Consider the following 23254-nt stretch of genomic DNA (forward strand, 5'->3'; position numbering starts at 1 on the left):
TTACTTTAAAATCACAATGTCAGTCTTGCTCAGTGTATTTACTTTTGGTAACATGTTTTCCTCAAACTGTTAATTTGACAGGTTTGTGTGACTTTATGTTTTTATATATTATCTAATATTGTAAATCACTTAGATCTTCTAAAGATTAGGCACTATACTAAGTCCTCATAATTGTTATTGTTATTATTATTATTATTATTATGTAGCTCATTGTCCGACAGCTATTGACCTATGCATGAACTTTGGTCATTGACATGCTGTTTTATTCGTTATTCTCATTGAAATTTTTCATGCTCTTCAACACAGAGAGAGCTGGGGACACAGTGTCTCAAGGCATTCTGTGTGCAACACAGAGAGAGCTGGGGACACAGTGTCTCAAGGCATCCTATGTGCAACACAGAGAGATGGGGACACAGTGTCTCAAGGCATCCTATGTGCAACAGAGAGAGAGATGGGGACACAGTGTCTCAAGGCATTCTATGTGCAACACAGAGAGAGATGGGGACACAGTGTCTCAAGGCATTCTATGTGCAACACAGAGAGATGGGGACACAGTGTCTCAAGGCATTCTGTGTGCAACACAGAGAGAGATGGGGACACAGTGTCTCAAGGCAACCTATGTGCAACACAGAGAGATGGGGACACAGTGTCTCAAGGCATTCTATGTGCAACACAGATAGAGATGGGGACACAGTGTCTCAAGGCATTCTATGTGCAACACAGATAGATGGGGACACAGTGTCTCAAGGCATTCTATGTGCAACACAGAGAGATGGGGACACAGTGTCTCAAGGTATCCTATGTGCAACACAGAGAGATAGGGACACAGTGTCTCAAGGCATCCTATGTGCAACACAGAGAGATGGGGACACAGTGTCTCAAGGCATCCTATGTGCAACACAGAGAGATGGGGACACAGTGTCTCAAGGCATCCTATGTGCAACACAGAGAGAGATGGGGACACAGTGTCTCAAGGCATCCTATGTGCAACACAGAGAGAGATGGGGACACAGTGTCTCAAGGCATCCTATGTGCAACACAGAGAAAGCTGGGGGCACAGTGTCTCAAGGCATCCTATGTGCAACACAGAGAGAGATGGGGGCACAGTGTCTCAAGGCATCCTATGTGCAACACACAGAGATGGGGACACAGTGTCTCAAGGCATTCTATGTGCAACACAGAGAGATGGGGACACAGTGTCTCAAGGCATCCTATGTGCAACACAGAGAGAGATGGGGACACATTGTCGCAAGGCATCCTATGTGCAACACAGAAAGACGGGGACACAGTGTCTCAAGGCATCCTATGTGCAACACGGAGAGATGGGGACACATTGTCTCAAGGCATTCTATGTGCAACACAGAGATGGGGACACATTGTCTCAAGGCATTCTATGTGCAACACAGAGAGATGGGGACACAGTGTCTCAAGGCATCCTATGTGCAACACAGAGATAGATGGGGACACAGTGTCTCAAGGCATTCTGTGTGCAACACAGAGAGATGGGGACACAGTGTCTCAAGGCATTCTATGTGCAACACAGAGAGATGGGGACACAGTGTCTCAAGGCATTCTATGTGCAACACAGAGAGAGATGGGGACACAGTGTCTCAAGGCATCCTATGTGCAACACAGATGTATCATTTTGATCCACTGCTCAGATTTGCTGTGAAGTGGTTGGAGGTATTGTGGGATCAAGGGGAAGAATAAGTAACTGAGAAAAGCTTGGGGAGAATAACTCTTGACTGACAATCTTACCACACATAGTACACACACCATATATTTCAAGTTACCACTTTAGTCACACTCTATATGTCAGTTTTCTTCTCTTTTCAGTTAGACTATGGTTACACAGGTGGAAGATTATGATAATAATGTGTTGTAAAAAGCACTGATGATGAAGAAAGTGAAGCAGTTGTTTACAGGTGAGAAACAGACAAAAGCTTCAAGTTTTGGAAAAGAACTTTCAGGGAATGGCAATAAGAACTTATCAAAACAGAAAGCTATTACTGGCCAAGAAGTGGCTTCCAAAGGTAAAGGAAAATCGGCGGCAGTGATTTCTGTCAAGGTTAAGCAGGAAGTTACGAAATCATCAGAAGATTCTTCCAGTGATGCAGAAAAGGCAGGAGATGCAGAAGGTGTCTTGGAGTATGTACACTTTGGGGACGTACGAAGTAAAGCCTCCATGTTACGGCTACAAAAAAGTGACCTTAAGCCCTTATGGGAATACTCCAGAAAGGCTGAAATGCATGATAATGGAGGTATGTGGTATTCCTCTTACTGTTGGTGCCATAATATTACTAAATACATGTATATTGTAGCAAGCTGTAAATATCAGTTTTATGTCTGTTTTCATTTTCACAATGGATGCCAATTGAATAGGGCTCCCAACGCACTGTATAAATGGTAAGCTAAATATGGCTCCCAATGTACTGTGTAAATGGTAAGCTAAATAGGGCTTCCAATCCACTGTAAACTGTAAGCTAAATAGGGCTTCCATTGTACTGTGTAAATGGTAAGCTGAATGTGGCTCCCAATGTACTGTGTAAATGGTAAGCTAAATATGGCTCCCAATGCACTGTGTAAATGGTAAGCTAAATAGGGCTTCCAATTCACTGTAAAGTGTAAGCTAAACAGGGCTTCCAATCCACTGTAAACTGTAAGCTAAATAGGGCTTCCAATGTACTGTGTAAATGGTAAGCTAAATAGGGCTTCCAATCCACTGTAAACTGTAAGCTAAATAGGGCTTCCAATCCACTGTAAACTTTAAGCTAAACAGGGCTGCCAATGCACTGAAGTTGATCTGAGTTATTTATTCCCTTTACAACTTACAGATATAAAACCATACATATTCTGTAGGTGCAAAGTTTCATAATTAGGAACATACAGACATGATTGCATGATTAAGCTATTAAATAGCAGAGTTAATAAAGTTTAAAAAATTTTGATAATTTATTTCAGTTTGAATGTAAAATCCTTTGTTGTATTTGTAAATAATGACAAACAAGAATACCACGTTCTTATGTTCTTTAAATTATAGACACATCACATATGAATGAAAGGGTTTTTGGGGATTGCAACAGTATCTCAGTTACATAGGACTCATCTGCCATGAAAAAGTTTAAGAAAGTTACAGGATAAAAATAATGCAATACAATTGAAAAAAATGTAATATTTTTATCAGGTTGAAATAAACATGTCATTAAAAGAGATTACTCCTCTATGTTTATTAACATTTTGAACACTTGAGCAAAGGTATAACTACAATAATTAAAATCTGCTCTTAGTAATGGATTATAATCGATTAGAGACTTGAGTATGGACTTGGAGACAGGCTGTATTGTGACTGGAGAATGGACTTGGAGACAGGCCTATATTGAGACTAGAGTATTTGCTTGGAGAGAGGCTGTATTGAGACTAGAGTATGTGCTAGGAGACAAGCTGTATTGAGACTGGTATGGGCTTGGAGACCAACTGTGTGTAGACTAGAATATGGGCTTGGAGACAGGCTGTCTTGAGACTGGAGTGTGGACTTGAAGACCACCTGTATAGAGACAGTGGTGTATAGGCTTGGGGGCAGGCTGTATTAAGACTGGAGTATGGACTTGAAGAAATGCTCTATGGAGAATTGAGTGTGGACAATGAGATAGGTTTTTCTCACCCACATGACAGAGAAATCTAGGTGTTTTGCTAACCTTACTTTTTTTATCTCAGTCTAGTCATCTCAGACCAGTCGTCTCAGTCAAGGTGAACATGCGCTCAGAACTACTTTTAAAAAAAGAAATCCCGGTTGAATTGAACATATACCTACACTATTTAATGACAAATAATGCACTTACCAGCCTAAAGTAATCATTTATCCCTCAACACATTAATCCATAGGCAAATTTCACTGTAGCACTTGCCATATTTCCAGGACAGAAAAATAAATGTTCAAAGAATCTGTAAACTTGAAAGTTTAGCACATGGTTATCAGCTAGAGTCCGTTTTTGGAGGGTCTGTTATACACGTGGGTAATTTTACAATCAATATTAAGGACAACACAAGTATGTCATACACAGTTTCACCTCCTCCAAAGAAAAGAATAGTTACATATGATAATGACACAGAACTCTAATTACCCATGAATAATCTAAAGAAAGATGTTACTCTTCGTTACAGCTTGTACTAAGTATAACTACAGTTACTGTAGAGCTGAGTAACCAGTATTGTTTTATTATTTACAATATAACTTTTCAAAATTGTATCTGATGAAAATAAAACAGTTTCTTGTAATAAATATTAATTATTTATTGTCAATTTCATATAACGTCCAGGGGCCCCGAGTTGCCGAGTGATCTAAAGCGCTCTTGGATTCAGCCAACGTGGGTATGTGAGAAAGCTTGCCAGTAGCTTCTTATGGATCGGTGGTTCTTTCCTGGGTTTTCCTGGGTTCTTTCACCACCATTAATACTAGCCGCCATGCATATCCTATCGTGTGCTGAAAAATGGCGTTAAATCCTACAACAACAACATATAACATCCATGTAACAATGCCTCATTATTATGCGACATTTTATGTTGTTAGTTTTCTTTGCTTACGCATATAACCTGTATAGTTTGGACACAACAGACACACCACAGCCCTCATTAGCATATTTATATTCATGCACCACATGTAAACATTGGACATGAACACTAGTGAAGAATTCTTTTTACTTTAAAGGAAACTTTTGGGTGAGAAAAATAATCTACGTTGGGGTTTGGACTGAGACAAGGAAATCCCAGTCGCGGCTTTATATTATATATCTCCCCACACGGGCAAGCCTTGTGGGGAGACAAATAATATAAACCCTTGACTGATATTTCCTTGTCTCGGTCCAAACTCCAACAAAGATTCTATATCTCTGCTTTAGATTTCAGTTTTAAAGAAATATCCATGTTTTTTACTTTTATCTTTCAGAGAAGTTCCTTCACACAAGTTCGGAAGAAAGGAGGAATTACCACCAGAAAGGGTCTTTACTTGTTCACCATAGCCAGCTGGACTCAGTCAGTACCTTGTACTCTACAAGGAGATTACAATCATCTGGTACAGTGCCAACCAATACTCAAATATGTCTAAATATTTCAGGGTTAGCTTCACTGAGTTATCCTCCCAGTGTTTGATCATCACGGTTGTTTTGATAACCTTCCATTTGACCTTTTGTCTGTTTGTCTATACCCCAGTGTTTTATCATCACGGTTGTTACAATAACCCTCCATTTGACCTTGTATCTGTTTGTCTATACCTCAGTCCTTTTCCCCATTGACAAGTCAAACACTGAAACTATCTGAACCAAACGTACCATAGCTCATTACTTGGCCAAGTCATCTGTATGAGGGTCATTAGTTTTGGGTTTCTCCTCAGGGTTAAAACTTATGAGGTTGAAGTCGTCTGTATGGGGGTCATTAGTTTTGGGTTTCTCCTCAGGGTTAAAACTTATGAGGTTGAAGTCATCTGTATGAGGGTCATTAGTTTTGCTTTTCTCCTCAGGGTTAAAACTGATGAGGTTGAAGTCATCTGTATGAGGGTCATTAGTTTTGGGTTTCTCCTCAGGGTTAAAACTTATGAGGTTGAAGTCATCTGTATGAGGGTCATTAGTTTTGGGTTTCTCCTCAGGGTTAAAACTTATGAGGTTGAAGTCATCTGTATGAGGGTCATTAGTTTTGGGTTTCTCCTCCGGGTTAAAACTTATGAGGTTGAAGTCATCTGTATGAGGGTCATTAGTTTTGCTTTTCTCCTCAGGGTTAAAACTGATGAGGTTGAAGTCATCTGTATGAGGGTCATTAATTTTGCTTTTCTCCTCAGGGTTAAAACTGCCAAATCTACAGATACAGACAATTTTAAATATTTTGTGACCAAAATGTACGTATGACATATGGGACAAATTTTGGGGTGTGGCTTCTGGTTCTATTGGCTTGGCTAGTAATAGAGTGTAGACATACACATTCAGTATAATCTCTTACTCAGTGTCACATGCCCCACATTATTATTACTAACACTAGAGGAGGACAGACTGAGATTGAATTGTTCTGAGCCCCGTCAGCAAGACTGATGGTCTAGGTGTATAAATTATAAAACTGATAAGGTGAAAGGTATAACAATTTAATAAACCATATCACATTTAATTTATTTAACAATTACAGGATAATTTTTACAAGAACTATTCAGATTGCCAGTTATTTCATCATGCAAAATTAACGGTAAGAGTGTTTCCTTCATGTGTCCCTTCTGTGTTGCTCATCTGCAACTTCCATCTTATATCCCAGTTTGTTGCTCCTGGTTCTTTAGTTTCTGTTTTCCTGGACTAAAACATGTGTCACTTATAGTTTAATGATTAAGTATACAATTCGATCTTGGCATTTTTCAAATTTGGCATTTTCAAATTTGGCATTTTTCAAATTTGGCACTGTGAATCTTTGCAGCAGCATATGCCTGCATCTGTAGCCTTGCTTGACATTACTTTGGCATGTAACAGATGGTCATTGAGATTATTAGGAACTTCTTGAAATGTACTTGATGATTCATTAGGGTGCCAATGCTTCTGAATGATCCATTGTAGGCTTGGGGCATTCATGTGGAAAGTTACCATCTTGTGAGCATATAGTGTTTCCCATGTCCATCAGTCCATCTATTCAATAAAGTTTTTGTGTTTATGTCATCTTTTCAGGCACACTCAGGGGCATGCATGATTCGTGTGCACATTTAATATTTTTATATATTTTATCTGTCATAACATACAGTTGTTATCAGCAATGGTGTGTCTCATTTTAAGATTTGTGTTGCCTAATCACATCATTTTCTGAAGCAACAATTATTTTTTAATTTTTTTTTTATTTGCAGAGGATAAAGGGATTTACCCAGCAGACCCTGCGCTGAATGATAAAATCTATCTCTGGTATGGTGATATCACAAGGCTAAAGGTCGATGCTATTGTCAACTCTGTTAAATGGATATTAAAGAGTCCAAGAGAGATTCGGATTTCACGTTCTGGAGGTATCCAAAATTCTTAAACCCATCTCCCACACATTGTCGTCCAATTATTGATAAATCAGAACTCTCCATAGTGAGTGTCTCTGCTTTCATCATCTCCATTTTCTGATCATGGTCAGTTTTCAGAATCTGGTCAGTAGTATTCTGCATGCTGGATCCACAGCCTGTTTTTAGCCTACCTGGCCAGCTATGTTTATGGTGTGCCCTGTATCCATAAATAGTTGATATTTTAGCCACTTTTTTGTGAAAATACCAGACCAATTTTGACCAAATTTGGCACAGTGCATCCTGGTATGGAGGCTTTCTGCCTTCAGATATGATAACCTTTGCTGTAAATAGTGGAAATATTTTAATGACTTCCTAGGAAAAGCAGAATTTCATAAAATTTGACAAGCATCTTTGAAGGAAGGCTGTTAAAGTTTGTACAGATGATGCAGAGCTGCCTGTTGTTACTAAGAATAGAAAAGCTACTCTTACAAAAAAAACCTAGAAAAGATATTTTAAACAATTGCTTCACCAACATCGATAAATAGATATGGATCAAATTTACCAGAAAGGATCAAGTTATAGAGGGTTTGCCATCAAAAAGCCACTGTTACTCAGAATAGAAAAGTCTTTAAAATACTTCTTGAAAACTTTAACAGATTTCGACCAAATTTGACAGAAGTTATTGTGGTATAGAGGGCTTTAAAATTTGTACAACTAATGTTGATCTACCATCAAATATGTCCATTGTTATTAAAGGCAGTAACCATTTAATTGATTCATTCTTCAACACAGCTGAACAGAACAAAATGAGTGGTCATGCAGGCATAAAGACCTTCAGATTTATACTGATATGGCCACCATTGCTAAAAATATTCTAAACATTGAAACAAACTTTGGCTAAAACCACTAATTAATTAATTTGGCTAAAACCACTAATTAATTAATTTGGCTAAAACCAATTATAATTTGACCAATATTGACTATAACCATCATTTTAATTTTGCAAAAAACTGATTTATTATATCTACCATTAAATATGGCCATCATTTCTAAAAATATTAAAAACCTTTGAACAACCTCTTCAAAAAGAACCGTTCAGTAGAATTTGACTTAACAAATCTTGGTATAAGGTTTTTTCAATTTTATACAAATTATATCAACATACCATGTTATATATTGTATGTATTATCATTCATAATTATAGTTAATAATGGTTTGTTAGTTAATAATATTTTAAGTACTAAATTTCTAATCAATCATTAGTTCACATTTTAAATATGACTCATGTATCAAGTGCATAGATTCATTTATAAAGTTCATGGTTGAGTTGTACTATTGTTGAAGTAAACTTCACATGATCTGACAAGGACACGAGTTCTTGAAAAGGCTAGGGTGACCTTATTTTTGATTGGTTAACATCTATCTGATCTTGTTTACTGGTTGAAATCATTCTAGATGGAGTAGGCGTCTCTCATTTGTTATTGAAACTATGACTTAGCTTGGTATATAAGAGAATAGTAGTATAGTGGGATACCCTAGTGACAATGGAAGACCCAGTCAAAAAGATCGTGGGAGTGTTTGGCGACAAGGTTTTTACAGACACCCCCACCCCCCACTCCCCGGGAATGTTCAGTGACAAGGGGAATTTAACATGGGGAAATTTAACATGGGTGGGACTATAGAGCGACATAAAAGATGGTACAGTACAGTATAGTGACAGGGGTATGGGACTGTTGAGCGTCAATTGGAATTGACATCACAGTACTGAACTTTGGTAACAATGTAGCAAGGGCTGACCTCAATTGGACCAAACAGTGGGGAAAAAACCTTGAACGCTTGGCGGGACATAGACATTTACAACACATACAACATACAGACATAGATTGATTAACATCAGTCTATCATACCTTGACTATAATGTTGACTAAGAAAATTTTTAGGCAAGAAAGCAAATCTTTTTGAAGCAAATGAGTGGCCATAAAAAGGGCCTTTATGTTTCTTCTTCATGTTCTTCTAGTTTCTTGTTTTCCTCTACTATCTTCTGAGTTTGTTATCTCTGTTGTCTTCTTTTTTTCATTTTTTCTTCCTGTTTCTCCTCCTCTTTCTTCCTCTTCTCATTCTCCTCTTCCTTTTCTATTCCATTCTCTTATTTGTTTCTGTCCTCTCCATCCTCCTCCTATGTTTGTTCTTAACAAAATCTCTTATCATTTCTTTTCACTTTCTTAAGTTGATTATTTTCATCTTCACTCAATGGGGGTATAAGAATAAAAATCATTATCAAGTTTAACCAACATATTATCCATCATCCCCAAATTGTTGAGGACGTCTTGCAATTTCTTCACCTTGTCAAGGTGATTTGAAGTCATTTTGTTTTTTTTTCAATGTTGAATGGCGCGAATGATGAATGCTTTCCTTTATATACTTCAAGCATGGACATGAAGCAAAACATCCCCTAAAATGACTTCACATATTATCTACTATCCACACAGAAGAGAGAAGTAAAAAACCACAATATCTACTATAAAAAAAACCAAATATAATCTCCACACAACATACATCCACACATACAAACATGCACTCTACTATCCACACAAAATATACCGACACAAACTTTCTCTAACCCATACAAACCCGAAATCTACTATTGACACGGGAAGAAGAAAAACGATCACAAATATACTACAGTAAAACCTGTCATGAGCGACCTCTGCTATGAGCGACCACCTGTCATTTCCGACCACAATCGTAATGCACGGATCGATTTTACTATATAAACGCTCTGTTATGAACGACCACCTGCTGAACGCGACCAGCGACCGCGATTTCTTGGCAAAATATGCATTTTGACACTGCTATGAACGACCGCATCGCCAAAAAATCAAAAGAGATTGACACCACTGACCTTAACTTAATCCTTTGTAAACACTAGAGCTCAGGATAAATGTAGTATGCAAACAAAGTACACATTAAATAACACTATAGTTGAACAAGCATATATCGGGATAAACACCTCTAACCATCATTTAATCCTCTGTAACAAAGACTGCATAAATAGCAAAGATTGCTCTAATAAAGTATTTAAAAATAATTTGTCTTGCTACAGTACCAGTTTTGTGAAATTTACAACTCCAGCATACGGTGTCATTTGTAAACTGCAGTAAACCAGACTAAAGTACATGTCACTAACCGCCATTGTAGTGCCGAAGTCATGTGAATAGCCAGTAAGAGTAACATCAAAGGGAGTAATGATGGATATACGCAGTCAATTTAGAGGTTTGTATTTTTTCTTTATCTGTATGAAAACTCACAAAACGCCGGTAGTCCTTATGTCCAAGTGAGAAATCGTTTGAAAGGGCTTCAGTGTTGGTTTGAGTACGTCGTTTGCTTTCCAGTTAATCCATAATGCCTGGAGGGTGAATGAGCTCATTGTCTTTAATACTAGTAAGTGAGAATCATTTCCGGATTTTTTTTAAATTATTTTTTATTTCTTTTGTTAGTGTTTCACCAAGCCACAATCTGTTTACGTGGGTGCAGATGGTCGGAACATTTGTTTATCGAGCTATAACGCTGTTGATTTAAACTTCGTCTCAGAATAAATGTACAGTATTGTTTCCTGATGAGTTAATTATGTCTTTTGGTTTCATTCATTGGTACATAATATATATTTATTCCACAATTCCCCAAAACCTGATCAAAACCGATAGTCTTTATAACGTCAACACTAATAACAACGGCAGAATCTCCGCTGAGAAAAAGAAAAAATTTAACACTGGAAGAAAGGATTAATGTCATTGAAAGAAATGAAAAAGGCGAGACCACTCGCAAAATAGCAGTCAGCTTAAGCGTCGGTAAAACGCAAGTTCAGAATGTAATCAAAGACAAGAAGTCCATTAGAAACGAATGGCAGAAAGGTGCACAAGCACAGAGGAAATATGCCATGGCACAACGGACAGTTTACGGAGATCTGAACGAGCGAGTATTGGAGTGGTTTTGTGTCGCAAGGAGTAAAAACATACCAGTAAGTGGGAAGTTGATTCATGAAAGGGCAATAATTGAGATACATGTTCAGACCAAATAGCTGAGTAAAACATGTCAACAAAGCAGTATAATGGATTTCTTTAAAAAAAAAACAAGTGAATAAGTGTATAAAATAAGATATATACATCATATCTAACTGTTAATTTTTTGTATATATTAATGTGATGTTGAAATATAAATTTTATTCTCGTTTGATAGATGTATATCTTTATATTATATAAAGATATTTTGAGAGGAATGCATGCATTATTTAACAAGATTCATGAATAAAGGATATGATACATGTACAGTGAGTATGGGTATTATTTATTTTTCAACAATGCTAACTATTGACCCTGAAAACCAGTCCATTTTCACACACCTCTTATGAGAGACCACCTGTCTTGAGAGACCGCTTTTGGTTGGCAGAAGGGGCGGTCTCTCATAACAGGTTTTACTGTATCCACAAACCACCAATATACTATCCACACACGAGAAGAGGAAAAAACCTAAAATGTACTATCCACACAAAATGTATGCAAACACATACAAATACAATTTCCAGTATCAACACAGAAGGAAGGGGAAACAAACACACACTCTACTATCCACATAAACGTACGCTACCTCATATAAACACACACACACACACACACAATTGCATCAGCAAAAAAGTCAGTGTTTATAATTACACTGCTCCATATATACACTTATTGGCAGTTTGAATAGTCTCATTTCTAGTCTAGAGATCTGAGTAGCCCTGAGAAGGGCTTTTTTTGGAGGGGAGACTTCAGATGCACCAGCTTAATATTGACACCTCTCAGGCTGAGCAGCACAGACACGATGCCAACTACAATCGTTGTCCCAATTGATTGTTGTGGTTGGAAGTGCAGACAGAGTTTGAGTGGCTTCACTATCCCACTCCTCAGTCTGAGGGATAGTGAAGACTTGTTCTTGTCTCCTTCATCTATTATAAACCCATGGACGTTGTAGTCACTGAGGTTCCCACTCTTGTCTTTTCCTCTCCAATTCCACATCCCAATTTTCAGTCAGTGGAACCATGGGTCTTGGTGGTGGTAGTGGCTGTGGTGCTTGTCACTGGGGCGGTGTCCTCACCATAGGTTTGACTTTGTTGGTCTGTCTCAGGACAAGATGAGGTAATATAGTTCTTTTCTTTTCCTACACTTCTTTCTTTTTTCTCTTCTTCTCTTCCTATTCTATTTTTGCACTTCTATGGCCTCCATGGTCAGCTCATCCAGCAGGTGCTGGGCGCACTCCACATGCATCTGAAGTTCCAAGAGTTTCATGAGTCTGCTTATCTTCTTTCACTTGATGAATCAACGATGGGTAGACAAACTGATGAATGCTTCCTTTATATGTGTGAAGTGCAGACATGAAGGAAAACATGCCCTGTTACCAAAACGTACATGACTCATATTATCAACAAAAAATATGGAACGCATGGACCTAAAAGAAACACTCGCTTTTCTTCAGGGTCTTAAATTGTTTCAGAGTTGGCAGAGTGGTTTCATCTGAAGCTTTCTGGTAAAAGACTTGTAGTCGTTGCAACAGTTGACTGTACTTTTGTGATTTTTCTGTTTCGGACCAAACGTTGCAAACCATCAACGATTGCACTTCGTGCTGTAACTGGGTTATCTCGGTCAAATGATGATTGGGAGGCAAATGCAGGGTCCATTGTTCTTGCCAACAATGGAATTCTATCCATCTTTTGTAAGAAACTAAAGACAGTTTTTGTCCTTCCATCAGATTTTAGTGGTTGCATCAGAGATTTTTGGACCCAAAATGTCCCTTTTATCTTTTTGGTTGTTTTTTATATATATCTTGCTCCCATGAGTCCTCTCAGCATTGTTCTCTATACTCCTTTCAGCAAGGGTCCTAACAACATGGGCAAAATTCCTCCATGTTGCACCAACACCTTTTTTTTTGATGAATGGGTATTTTTATTTTGACCATTTGACGAAAAATGTGTCATTGTTTGGCTACGCATTTTTGTTTGATGTGGTGACATGGGTATCATGCCTTTCAAGACATTCAGGCAACATTGACACACGGTATCGACGATGTCTTTAGAGGATGTGTGAATGAGTTATTTTTGCATGGGTGGAGGGGCTTTGGACAGGACGGACAACATGTCCCAATGTTTGGCAAAATGAGGAGGTAGTCCTTTGCTATACTTTCCTTTGGGGTTGGGAAAGGGGTGACTTGGGAGGGGGTGACATCTTTGGGTGTTCCGGAGCACAAAAACACTGGTTCCCATTCTTTGCCTCAGGTCTTTTTTTTATACTGGAATGCATCACCACTGATTGTCTTTACGTCGTATCAACTTGACAGCCATCATGCGTTGTGGAGGGGTTCACAAAGGACTAAATCGGGACAGTTCATGCTTGGACATATCCAGTAAACTCTGTAACATGCCTGATCTCTCTTGGACTTTTACTGCTTTTGGGGGCACGTACTTTGTGAGCATATTCCACTGCAACTAAAGACTCTGGAAGATGGTGTCACCACTGGAGGAGAAGTTCTTGGAGATGTGGGAATCCATTGTTTCATCAAATGAAGAAGAATGGGCAGCAAATTGAGGTTGGCAAGCATCACCAGCAATGGAGAAATGGAAGAACCTGATGCTACTGGAGATGCGGTCACCATTGCCGCAGGTCGTGGTTTGTGACTGTTAGGTTGCATCCTGGCCGCAGTGTGCCTCTTTGAGGTTGAAGCTGTTTGATGTGGGCTTTTCTTTTTCTGGAGACTTTTCTTTTCTTTTTCTGGGGCTTGACACCACTGCTCTTTTTTGTTTGGGTACTTTTGGGAGTGGCTTTGTTTTTGGGGAGGACTTTGGGGGCATTGGGATCCCATTTTAAGAGGGAGTGAATGATGACACCTCCTAGAGAACTGATGCTGTACAAGGCACAAATCACTTTGATGGGAAGATGAGACTGAAGGGACGTCGTGTTGATGCTGTATGAGACAGAACCCAAAGTGTCAGAGGTTTTTATAGATTTTTTGGTTCAGTCAATGATGGGGATATGTACACAACAGGCCTTCCGTCTTGGCACCAGTGGTGAAACAGATGGCTACAAAATAGCAAATAATCAGGGGTGGTGGGTTTTAAATCCATGAGTAAATAGGCCTGTGGGGTTTGAGTGGCATCGTTGTATGCATATGTCAGCCAAGGTGTTCCTAACTGTTTAGCTAAGACTTGCACTTGCAATTTATCTCTAGGACTTTTAAACAAGACCACATAATGAGCATTGAGACTGATGGTGTGATGGGCTTTACTTTATTGAAACAAATTTTGGGTAATGTAAATGACACTGGCATTATGATCATGCCCTTTGAGCATAAAAACCGCAGTTTAATTTCTTCTTCGTCTTCTCCTAACATGTTGTCAAAAATGACCAGATGGGTTTGACTGGGGTCAGACATGATCATGTCCTCTTCACCAGGAATGCTTCCACAAATACGATGGAATCGCCTTGACTTTCTTGCAGGAGACTGTATGCCGATTGCCATTCATTTTAACACTACATGATTCATTGAGTTGGACAATTGATCAAATGATGTTTCTGTTTGATCAAATGTTTAACGAATTCAGTTTTGCCTGAACCGCTGGGTCAGGCAATTAACATGTTAAATGGATGTTGAAGATACAAGGCCTCCCAACTGGCACTATCTAAGTATTCATCTATGACTTTGAAAGTAGAAGAAGAGGGAGTAGAGAGAGCAGAGATAGCCATAATGCAGGGAATGTCACTTTGGACATGAAGACAATCAAGACAAGTTTTTGTACTTTTTTCAGGAAGTTTATTTTTTTTTAAAGTGAACAGCACGAAAGACAAAAATACATTTAAGTCAAATGGTTAAGTACAGCAAGAAAATGCACATCACAACAATCAAAGTTGAATATAAACAAGTTGTTGTACAACATGTTTTTTGTAACAAAAGTATCCTAGGGACAGTGTAATGTTCTTACAGTGTCTACATTTAGTACTGTCACACAGATGTCCTCCCTGAATGGTCTTTTGGGAATGTTCATGACAGTCCTGTCCTGAAGGGAGTGGTTGTTCTCATTGATGGGTTCATCTTCTGGCACTGTCTCTAACACAGGTTTAAGAGTTACTTTTTTCACTGGACGTTTGAATTTATTGGCCACCTCTTTGGTCCAAGCCTCAAATCCCCAGTTTTTCCAGTCACGTACATCTGTCCAGTGAGGGTGTAAGTCACAAGCTACACACACATCATCATACACATCTTCAGTACCTGAAAGTTGATGAATCTTTTTCCCCATAGAGGATGAGAAGTATCCAGATGAAAACGCAATGCTTTTAGCAAAATGAGTCTCTCGTGGACATTTAAAGGGACCACTTTCATGTTTTTTTTGGTGGTAAGCACCGTTCGTAAAGAGTCCATAAGGAATCAGCTGGTGAATGAAATCCCAGGAAGGAAATCCCAAAAGTCACTAAGACACACACAAAACGTCGTATAGAAGTTTCCTCTTGCACCACAATTTCTTGGTGTAAAAGATTTTGGTAATCCTCTAACTCGTGTTGGAATTCGGTGTATTAGGAACACCTTGTAAGTAGAATGAGTGGCATCCAAAATTTTATGAATCTCATGTGATTCATCAGTGTCTGATCAGTGGAACACTTTGAGGTACAAGTGGTTCCAAAATCGGTGACACAACTGATGCAGTTGTTTTTTGCATTGTACTTGTATTTTAACCAACTCTAGATAAATGAATTCTCTCAACTCCATGGCAAACCACATATGTACTCTTGTAAAGTATCCATCCAGATATTACATGTTACATGTCTGCGGCATGATGCCTCAGTGCTCCACATCACTATAAACTGTTACACTGCAGACATCGTAGCGATATGACTGAAACATTGTTAAAGCTACTTTAAAAATCCAAATCACACACACACACACACACACACACTTTGTTCCGTATAGTATCTGAGAAGAAATTGCCCATCGTATCCCAAGCCATCACATTGGTGTGGTGATGACAATCTCCACAGCATTCAGTGTCCACTTGGTTCATCAGTGGTGTCTCAGATCCATTTGGGGAAATCAGCATGTGTGTTCAGTTGCTGAAGGATTTTTTCACTTCCTCTCGGAATCTTGCTGCAGTAAGGGCAGTGACTAAAGATAGGTTTTTGGGTGCATTTCTCACACGCTCGATGAGCCACACAGAAATTAGGAATATGAATGCTATTCTCTTGCATGCATTCAGAATCGAAAAAGATGAAATTCCCTTTCTTTTGGTCATCATCTTCCTCTTGATGCTCAGGAATGGTATTTTTGAATGTGTCCATGATTTGGTGACAAATCTGACATTGGTTATTTCTTGAACTTGCATGAGCCTTGGCATTACTGGTACATATGCCTTGTCTACATTCTCAGGAGTTGACAAGCACTTTTCTGCTGTGAACCTCTTGTCTTCATAGGTTGTTGGTAACAGGTAGGGCTGACAAAAGTTGGCTGACAAGGAGGGCAGTGCACTCGTTTTTGTCCTTCATCCAGACAGGGTTGAGAGGCCAAACATCCCTTCTCACATTTCGATCCACAGTAATAATCCTTTCCCAGGAATGCAGTGATACTGGTGATGGCATTGAAATGTTCATCATGATAATGGTTGTGAATGCATTTCCGGTCTGTGAAATCTTTGCCTCAAAACAGCAGAGGTCCGCACACTTCTTGAGGGTGCACTTTCAAGGTGTACTGTGGAGCCAAGACGTCTTGTAAGTTTTGCATTTCAGGTGTGTCTTTGGATAGCCCGACTTTCTGTAACAGGAGTTCTGCTTCTCTTCATTGTTTGGCTCAGCCAATTATCAGTGTCAAGAGAAAGGACATTGTTCTTCAGATTGCTTTAAAAAAACAACAGGAGCAAGAGGAAGAGAGGGGATCAGAACAGGAAGAAGAGGTATCATCCCCAAAAGGAAGAACCCAAACTTGTACAGAAAGAGAAAAAAGAGAAGAAAAGAAGATGAGACGAAAATGAGAAAGAGGAGGAAAAACCTGAGAAAGTAAAGAAACAAAGACACAGTCAATGAACTTTTTAAAGTTGTGAATTCAGTTGTAAAATTTGTAATAGAATAGACCAGACAGAAAATGTAAGTCTCTTGGTTTTGACTCTTTATAGTCATAATAAGAACATACACTCATCCATTGACTCACACACACGTACATCATGGGACAGAAAAGAGATTTTGAGTTTTAATTGATGTTGGCAAAATGAATGCTATCTCTTTTCGAGAGAGGTGAGTGGACCTGAAAAGGACTATTGGGTGTTGTTTTTTATTTTGAAAACTCAGGAATGGGAAGCAATCATTTTTTACTGCCTTAGATCATTGCCACGACCAAGGCTTACTTCTGGACTTTCTCCTGTCAATGATGACTTGGTTCAAATCACTAGGGCTGGTATCTCTGGTGTAGCAACAGGGTTGGGCTGTTTGGCTCAGGAAGGTCTTTTTCTCTTGGGTCGTAATAAAGAAGTCTGATACATTTCTTTCAAACTCCTTAACTCTGCCAAAATGTCTAAGAGTACCATTACATTTTGACTTTCACTGTCCTCCTTCTCCTTGACTTTGTTTCTTCTCTGCTGCTGCTTCATCTTCCTGTAATTTCCTTCTTGTTGCTGTTGAAGAAGAACAGCTTGTTCTGCTTCGTTATACTGCTGTAAAAAATTCTCCAATTCTTCTTTCTGTCTCTCATTAAAATCCTCAACATATGGTAAAGAAATAGAAGGTGGTAAGGTACTGGTACCAGTACAAATTTTTGCAAAGAGAGAAAATCCACTAAATCCCAATTAAAATCAGTCTCTTCTACAAGTAAGACTGTGTTGACTTTGGTAGCGCTGCTATGCCATCGCTTCTCATCAACACAGCCAGTTCACCCCAGTTCATCGTCTTCTTTGTGTCCGTCATGTTTGAAAACTTTGTTGCATTTATTCACTATGCACACATGCTAGCACATCTATATAGAGATGTGATGTCACAGTCAGCTCTCTTCAGATTGGAAGACGGATCATGCACTGTGACTGAATTTTGTAATGCATGTTAGGATTGGTGAAAGAACCCAATCTGTTTTGATCCTCTCTTCCACTATAAATAACCGCAGTTCACTGTATTCCCTTCACCTGTTCTCGTCACAAGATATGGACTAACATTGAATCATCTATCCCCGTATCCTGTATGCTTTTCTGTACGGACTTACCCATGAATGTGAGATCATTATGGACAATCATCTGGATCATCGATACAAGCATTTGGAAAAGAAGAATATGTGGAGTGACAAGGCTGTCTGAAGAGAGTCGTCATCTATGGTACAGAAGTCAGAAGTTTGAGGAAGAGAAAAAGACCTATGTGATGTCCTCTATGTTAACGGAATGAAGTTAACAAAAAAATCCAAAGGCCCTTTCCAGGGCCACTCATATGCCTCAAAAAGATCTGCTTTCTTGCCTAATTATATTAAAAGTTTTAAAGTCAATCTATGTCTGTATGTTGTATGTGTTATAAATGTCTATGTCCCGCCAAGCGTTCTAGGATTTTTCCTGACTGCTCCAGTGGCCTACTGGTTAGAGCATCTGCCTTGGATGCGGGAGGTCGTAGGATCACCAGCCCAGCCATACCAAAGACTTACAAAAAATGGTACTAAGAGCTGCCTCACTTGGCGCTCAGCATTGAGAGATTAGTGTTAGGACTGGTCGGCCTGGTGTCAGGATAATGTGACTGGGTGGGACATCATGCTACATGTCTGCGGCATGATGTCCCAGTGCTAGACATCGCTATAAACTGCCACACTGCAGACATCATAGCAGTATGACTGAATTTTTTTAAAAGCTACATTAAAAATCCAAATCACTAGGTTTTTCTCTCGCTGTTTGGTCCAATTGAGGTCAGCCCCTTGCTACATTGTTACCAGATTAGAATGGACTGCCTACCATGGTGTGTAGATTTGAATCCTGCCATCAGATTAGAATGGAATGCCTACCATGGTGTGTAGATTTGAATCCTGCCATCAGATTAGAATGGACTGCCTACCATGGTGTGTAGATTTGAATCCTGCCATCAGATTAGAATGGACTGTCTACCATGGTGTGTAGATTTGAATCCTGCCATCAGATTAGAATGGAATGCCTACCATCATGTGTAGATTTGAATCCTGCCATCAAATTAGAATGGACTGCCTACCATGGTGTGTAGATTTGAATCCTGCCATCAGATTAGAATGGACTGCCTACCATGGTGTGTAGATTTGAATCCTGCCATCAGATTAGAATGGTATGCCTACCATGGTGTGTAGATTTGAATCCCGCCATCAGATTAGAATGGACTGCCTACCATGGTATGTAGATTTGAATCCTGCCATCTGATTAGAATGGAATGTCTACCATGGTGTGTAGATTTGAATCCCGCCATCAGATTAGAATGGACTGCCTACCATGATGTGTAGATTTGAATCATGACATCAGATCAGTATTGGCTGCCTACAATGGTCTACTTTTAATAAAGGCACTTTACTCCAATGGCATTGGCACTAATTAACTTGTGTTTCTGTGATATAACCCCCCCCAATCTTTGCTGAGGTCTCAGTACTTTAGCTGTGCATTCTTCAATGTGGTTTTGCATTCTTTAAGTGTGGTCATACTTAATAAAACACATGTTAGAGCAATTTATGAGACCATTTTAACCTGCATAGTTATGTGGTAAAGACACACTAGGCATGCATGGTTTTAAGATCGAACAGAAATCTGATGTTCTAAGAAGGTGTTAAAATGTAGGTCCCACCCACCCCTCATTGGGTACACGGAGATCAAGACTTATACATATCGTAATTCATATTTTTCTGTGAGATTTGACTAAACAAAGATGAATGTGAAATTATTACTGCATTAATATCTGGTATATGTAAGATTAGTGGCATCTAGGTATTCACAAGGATATTAAAATCTTAATCATTTTCTGTTGGCAGAACAGGGAGATTGGGGTGGGGGTGGATGAATAAAAGAGAATGGAAATGATACTGTAGGCTAGCTCAACTCCAGATTTCTAGTTGAACATACAATTGTACAAGTAAAACATTTGTTGCATATTGTTGTGTGTGTAATATACACTATCACACATACAGCAATATGCAAGAAATGTAAATCTTAAGAATGTACTTGCCAGTAGCTTCTCATGGGTTGGTGGTTCTTCCCGGGGTTTTCTCGGGTTCTTCCTCCACCATTAATACTGGCCGCCATGCATAGCCTATCGTGTGCTGAAAAATGGCATTAAACTCCACAACAACAACAAAAATAAATAAATAAGAATCTACTTTGTTTTAGTGTCTGGAGCTGTATTCAATGGAGCAGGGCACAAGCTGATAGCTGAGGAGATTACTCGTACTGCTGAAACAGAATCCTGTCCTGTCACCTCAGGTAGAATAATCATTTAATTCTTTTTTTGTCTCACCAATGATGGCATGAAATATGGCATGAAATGTGGGTTTAAATTTTCGGCTGAGGCACTTTTGGCATCTTCATTGAGCTTTTTAAGATTCTGTGAAAAATGTCTATTACTAAATGCTTTTGCAAGTGATATGGATGGAAAATTCATCCTTGTGTTGTTTACAGGCATGATGATGTGTGACACTGAGCTGCTTAGTTTTATGTTAGTCTTTTGAACTGTAATTGTAAAGTGGATTCGAATTCAGCTCCATCTCCATGAAGGTATCAGAAAGAAACAAAAGGTTCACACCTTTCATTTTTTTTATAGATAATCACATTATTTTCATGGGTACCAATTTTCTGGATTTTGAATTTGCCCCGTAACATTTATTTAAAGATCCAGTGAAGATTGGCCACATATGACAAGGAATCAACCCTCCCCCCATGCCCTCACTCAGTCCATATTTTTACTCTTTTTCATTCATTAAGATCAACAAATCTATTTGATAAATCAATAATATTTCCGTAATCTGGTAATGAAAATTAGATTTTATATGTGTTTAAGAGAATAATGTTGCATTTTATATTGTTACAATGCACATGTCTTTATAGTATTTGGTAGCTGTATTTTCCAGAAACTGCCTTTTAATCACTATGTTGTGCCAAAATCAAGGATAGAGAAAAATGAGAAATGAGAAAATGTAAGTTATTCAAACACTAGTACTGTTGAAAATGAAAAAAAAGGAATAAATAATACTTGTGTAAGAAAATTGGATTTAATACTTATACAAAAATTGATTCTTCATTCATGTGAAACTGTTGTCAAAAATTTAAATCCTCATGAAAGAGTGTCTCATTTTATCCACTGAACAGCATGACAGTCAAATGCCAAAACTATTGCTTCAAGCACAATTACTAATAAAACACTAGGTATATAGCTAATTACTGCACCATATTGAAGATCACACTTCACTGATTTGTGAACAAAACCACTGAATCAACATTGTATCAAATTTGCAGGTACACACAGATGTGATTCATTTTGATTGGTTTTGATTTATGCTCATACAAGCTGTAATATTGCTTTAACCACTGGTAAGCCATTGTATGTTGTCTGCATGGTTTTGTTTATTTGTCTTTATTTGAGGTATTTGTAGGGTTAATCCATGAAATTATTTTTGTTTTCTTTAACAGGCTATTACCTTCCAGTTAAATGTAAGTACTATTCTTTGGTGAAGTTTTAGACAGATGTAGCTTTCAAATCAATTTAGAGAAGTTCAGAAGAGGGTAGACAAATAATTTTGGAAGATATTGTAATTTGTGGGATCAATAAGATTTACATATCTGATAATAGTCAATTGGGATTCACAAAGAAAGTGGTTGTTGTTGTAGGGTTTAACACCATTTTTCAGCACAAGATAAGCATTACATGGCAGCCAAAATTATTAGTCGTGGAGGAAGAGACCAGGAAAACCCCCAGAACAAACCACCGACTCATGAGAATCTACTGGCAAGTTTTCTCACATGCTCACATCGGCCGAATACGAGACTCGGACCCATGCAGACAGAGGTGAGATGGCAGTGATCTGTAACAGTGAGTGCTTTAGACCACTCAGCCACTCAAGGACCCAAAGAAATTGGTAGACCACCTTACATGTACATTAGTTACTCATAGAAAACACTTTAATCTAAAACTATGTGGTTCAAGACATCCAAATTTCCTTGTTTATGGTAATTCAGAATTAATTGTTCCTTGTGAAATACTTCTTGCACAAAAACATTTTATTAAAGCAGTGACAATCTTTTGGCCCATATCACCACTCTGCTACACCAAACTTAGCTGTCAGGTATCCCCGATTGAGCATTCTCATACCTCATACCCAGCATTTTGGAAACCCATAACAAGAATTGTGATAGCCCAGACCTAGCAATCTGGTGGCCTTGAGATGATGTACTGCTAGGTAAATCCAGTCATTTTGGTAGCCTGTATCAAGCATTCTGATATAACCGACCCAGCATTCTTGTAGACAAGACCCAACATTATTCTAGCCCAGAGCCAGCATTCTGGTTTTCCAGAACTAGCAATCTAGTAGCCCCATTACTCTGTGCAAAACATTTATCAAACCATGATTAGGTATATAAGATTGTATCCCATGTGATTGGGTCATTTGTTGTTAAATCTTTCCTTCGATTATATGAATTTCCAATCCAGCACAAATATTAGTTGTTTCAACGTTTCAGAAATCAGTGAGATTGCCTTTATGCATAAGACTGTCTGTTTATCCATTCATCTATCCATCTGTGTACCAATTATTTTTGATAATGACAACACTTGTCATCAAAGCCATGGCTGTATGAACTGGTTAAACCATGAACTAGCAGGCAAGTTCTTGACAGCAAGAGTTTAGCCAAGAGCAGTTTTTCAAAGAACAAAATAAATTTCATTCACCAGATATATGCAGCACAGTTGTTTATGGAGTCATCCTCATCCTGATAAGTGTGTGCCAATATTGCATCCTCTTCCATACCAGTATTTTCATTCTGAATCATGCTTTCAACAGTGTGCAGTCTGGAATTGACCCCTGTAAGCATGTGCTATTATGGAATGCAGAAATTTGACTTCTAGATACTGGCCCAATAAACATTTGTAGACAAAGAATGTTATTATTTTTTATCAAGATTGGAATGAAAGCAAAAGCAAAGCAAAAAGATAAGTCGTTTGGCAATTAATTATGCCTGCTTAAGTCAGGTTTCTTTTAAACTGCAGTTATTCATTGAATGTT

At 38.5% G+C, this 23254-nt stretch overlaps 1 protein-coding gene across 2 annotated transcripts in view; it reads left to right on the forward strand.

The window, feature by feature from the left end:
• The window catches only part of LOC149791023 (uncharacterized), a 102505-nt gene that overhangs the window by 12142 nt on the left and 67109 nt on the right, over window positions 1-23254 (forward strand). Inside the window, exons 2-6 of one of the 2 annotated variants that reach the window (XM_089972896.1) lie at window positions 1837-2261; window positions 4943-5068; window positions 6863-7015; window positions 20370-20462; window positions 21666-21686. In XM_089972896.1, coding sequence (XP_089829022.1) covers window positions 1895-2261; window positions 4943-5068; window positions 6863-7015; window positions 20370-20462; window positions 21666-21686 — 760 coding nt within the window. In that variant the 5' untranslated portion in view covers window positions 1837-1894. The remainder of the gene's footprint in view (window positions 1-1836; window positions 2262-4942; window positions 5069-6862; window positions 7016-20369; window positions 20463-21665; window positions 21687-23254) is intronic. The other variant, XM_089972897.1, reaches the window with a different exon arrangement.

The sequence above is a fragment of the Sinohyriopsis cumingii genome, chromosome 10 (genome assembly GCF_028554795.1).
Source record: "Sinohyriopsis cumingii isolate HCF-2022 chromosome 10, ASM2855479v2, whole genome shotgun sequence".
In the NCBI taxonomy this organism is placed as follows: Eukaryota; Metazoa; Mollusca; class Bivalvia; order Unionida; family Unionidae; genus Sinohyriopsis; species Sinohyriopsis cumingii.